General features: G+C 53.6%; 1 protein-coding gene across 1 annotated transcript in view; it reads left to right on the forward strand.

Annotated features, from left to right (window-relative positions):
- The window catches only part of DEPDC1B (DEP domain containing 1B), a 68,347-nt gene that overhangs the window by 2,748 nt on the left and 61,960 nt on the right, over positions 1–3,639 (forward strand). The window contains exon 3 of the mRNA XM_014519907.2: positions 66–331. Within this exon, the coding sequence (XP_014375393.1) occupies positions 66–331 (266 nt within the window). The remainder of the gene's footprint in view (positions 1–65; positions 332–3,639) is intronic.

Consider the following 3,639-nt stretch of genomic DNA (forward strand, 5'->3'; position numbering starts at 1 on the left):
CCTCCCCGCGGGCGGCCGGGCTGTGCCCCGCGGCTGCGCCTCTCACGCCCCTCTGCCCCCCGCAGTGGAACGAGACGATCGAGCTGTTCCGCGCGGGCATGCCGCGGGGGAGGCGCCGCAGCCGCCTCCGCACCCACGAGCGCTGCTTCCGCGCCTCCGAGGCTGTCGCGTGGCTGCACGAGCTGCTCCGCGGCAACCAGAACTTCGGGCCGGAAGTGACGCGCGGGCAGACGGTGCAGCTGCTGAAGAAATTCCTCAAGAACCACGTCATCGAGGACGTCAAAGGCCGCTGGGGCCAGGAAGACTTCCGGGACGACGGGCGCCTCTACAGGTGACTCGGCTGGGGGTGGGGTCCGTCCTGGGCGCCTCCTGGCTTGGCCTCTCTGGAACCAGCGGTGATGCGTCTTGGCGCAACCTGCTGAGACCCCTGGTCCGCACCGCATTTATCGCGCAGTTCACCAGTGGGTTGCGCGATGCCCTGAGACGAGCCCAAGTGCAGTGTAATTGGCGCGCACGTGGCGCAGACGGAAGTGACAGTTTTCTCCTGATCTGGCCACAGAAAGCAGCCTCTAGCTGTGACCAAACACAAGCACATGGCTGCAAACAGCTTCAAAACTGATCTGGTGAAAATCTGACCTCATTGCACGAGGTATCAGATAAAGAGGCTTCAAAATGTCACCTTTTTCTGTAACGTGGGTCTGCCAAGCTCCCAGCCTGTCCCTGTTTTTAGAATGGGAGGGGGGAAAGGGAGTGGACAGAGTTCAGTCTGGGGGGTTTTCAGCCCCCCTTGGAGGGTGGGGTGGGTGAGCCCCAACATGGGGGGAGGGCTCCAATTCACCCACCCCACCCTTCAGCACCAGCTGGGGAGCCCCATCCTCCCGTGTGCAGGGCTACAGTGAGGGCAGCAGCACGGGGCTGTACCCCTCAAAGCAGGCCCGCGCGCAGGAGGCGTGTTGCTAGGGCAGTGCGGTGCTCTCGGTGGCGAGCAGCTTCTCCACATGGCTCTGCTGTGCCCTGCTGCGCTGGCTCGTACCCACTGGGCTGCGTAGGCCCTGGGGGAGGGAAGTAGGGCAGGAGCCCATGCCTGCAGCCCGTGCCTGCCCCGCCCACCGATCTGGGGGGTGCTGGTCCCCCCCCCGCCCCCTCTTCGGAGTGCGTGTCGTGGCGGGGAGCCAGTTCCCCCCCCCGGGCTGGGCAGCAGCCCTAGCTACAGCTCTGCCTAGCTCCCTCCCTCCCTGCAGGGGGCTTCAATTCCCCTCCCATTTCCCCTGCGCCACTTACCTGTGTGAGCTGCTCTCTGGCTGCCTGGGCCCATGTGCATGTAGGTCAGGGGCAGGGAATTATTTCTAGCGGAGGGCCGCTTACTGAATTTTGGCAAGCTATTGAGGGCCCCATGACAGGCAGCCAGGGACAGATAAATATTAATTTTCTAAATGTTTAAGGGGCCCTGTGGGCTGGATGGAATGGCCTGGTGGGCAGCATCTGGCCTGCAGGCTGCATTTTGCCCACCCCCTGATGTAGATGCACATGGTGCCCCCTCTCTCTCTCTACCCTCCTCCCACTCCCTCCCAGTTTCCTGCAGGCTTGGACTCTGCCAGCCTGCAGGGAGCTCATTGCAAAACTGGAAAATCTATGGGCTTCTCTAGTAAAACGAGAAATCTGCGTTTGCCTCTGGCAAGAGGTAAAATCTGCTGCTTACTCTGTTTTTTCCACGGGAAATGGAAAACCTGGATCCCTGGTAATGAAAGCCTTTGCTTGAGGAAGAGGATTAAAAAGGGCTTGATGCTCTGAGAGATGTTCCTCTGGCATCCCATTTGCTGAGGTTCCTATCTGCAGATGTAATGAAGAGCCAGGATCTCTTAGAACTTAGTCTCCAAATTTGGGTAAGATCTTCCGAGAGCCTGGCCACTTGTTTTCAGTTTGTAAGATTTTAAGATGCAGAGATTCAAGTTTGTTAGACTGCTTATTTGTCCTTGGATCATAAAAGTATATCTAGATATACATATTGTGGCATTCTTTTATTTGTTGGCAATGTTCATAATTTGAAATTTTAATGGAATCTGCTTGTGTAGTTGCTGCTTTTGAAGGGCTCCATTTTGCATGAGAACAGAAGTTGTCAAAAAAACCCCTCAGATCCCCAAATCCAGTCTAGGGATCAATACCTTCGGGTCAACACTCCAAACCTTCTATCCCAGTCATTTTGAATAGTGTTTATAAAGTGTTGCAATTCCTCCCAGATATTGTGTAGATCACACACAACAATTTTGTTTGTTAACAGTGACCAGAATGTTGGTTACATTGCTACGCACAGTAAAATTCCCATCTGCAAACGCTTGTGCTTGTGACTAATTTTTTATGCCGATGCGCTCCTGGTAGGAGCTGAATATTCCCCTTTTTAGGAAGCTTCTTCACATGGGAAATGCAGTAGCAACCAAGATCCACACCACTGAGTTTCTTCCACAGCTTTCTTCTGATTTTTTATTTCTTTCCCTTTTCTACTTTTCTCAGGAGCTTCTAAGGGCAGCAAGAGTTTCTCTGGGGCAAGCAGCTTCTTTTGGGGATACCTCCTAGTGAAGGGGTGGACAGTCTGCAGCACATGTTCCACAAATGACACGGACAGCCTCTGTAGCAGCAGATTGGGTTGGGAACAGAAAGCAGAGCAACAGATCAGACAGGGGAAGGGTTCAGAGTGGCACTCAGGGATGGCCTAGAGCTTCATTCATGGCTCACTCGCCAAAAAAGGTTAGCCCTTGTTGTCCTGGTGCAAAGAAGAGACTGGGACTTTCTAAATCTGAATACTCTTCATGTCAAATATCACATAGGGTAGGAGTCGGGGCTGGCCAACCTGCAACACATGTGGCATGGACAACTTCCCTGTGTAGCAGCAGATCAGGGAGGGGAGAGGCAGCACAGTGGCAGATAGCAGCAGATTAGTCAGGGAGCATAGGGCAAGAAGCAGAAGCCAAAGCAGCAGATTTGGTTAGGGAGCAGAAACTGCAGCAGCAGATCAGACAGGGGAAGGGGGTCATAATAGCACTTAAAGCATGTGGAACCAATTTGTGGCATGCCTGTCAAAAAAAAAAAATTGTCTCCCTACTGACGTAGAGCAGATCATACCATCCATGTCTATACTGAACTGTTCTTGGCATGTTCGCCATGCTCAGGGTTGGCACTGCAGGCTGCTGCTTGACCTGGGCTGTGCTGCAAATCTCTTTTCTCTCCAGAGGACCCAAGCCAACTTTGCTTATCCTTGCCACAAAACCCTGTCCTCAGTGGCAATGGGACCGGGTGAATTCCGCACCAAGGGTAAGTGCATGTGGGAGAGAACAGCAAAAAGGGCTGTGGAGTGGGGGTGCTGCATCATGGCACAGCTGCATGCCACTGATTTCCACCCCCCCATCCAGGTTGGACTTTCATGAGCCATGTCTAACCTCTTCACAGGCTGGTGTTGTCCCCACGCAGGTGTGCATCCTTTTGTGTGCCAGGGGTTGCCTATACCCTTTTTCATTAAGTCAGTGGCAAGGCCACACAGTGGACTTTATTTTAATTATTTCTTGGGAAAGCTGCATAATAAGACCCCTTGCAGCTCTGGTGGTCTAAATTGTTTTCTGTGGATGAAACCATCATCCAGATCTCTTT

This window comes from Alligator sinensis, unplaced genomic scaffold (genome assembly GCF_000455745.1).
Source record: "Alligator sinensis unplaced genomic scaffold, ASM45574v1 scaffold862_1, whole genome shotgun sequence".
In the NCBI taxonomy this organism is placed as follows: domain Eukaryota; kingdom Metazoa; phylum Chordata; order Crocodylia; family Alligatoridae; genus Alligator; species Alligator sinensis.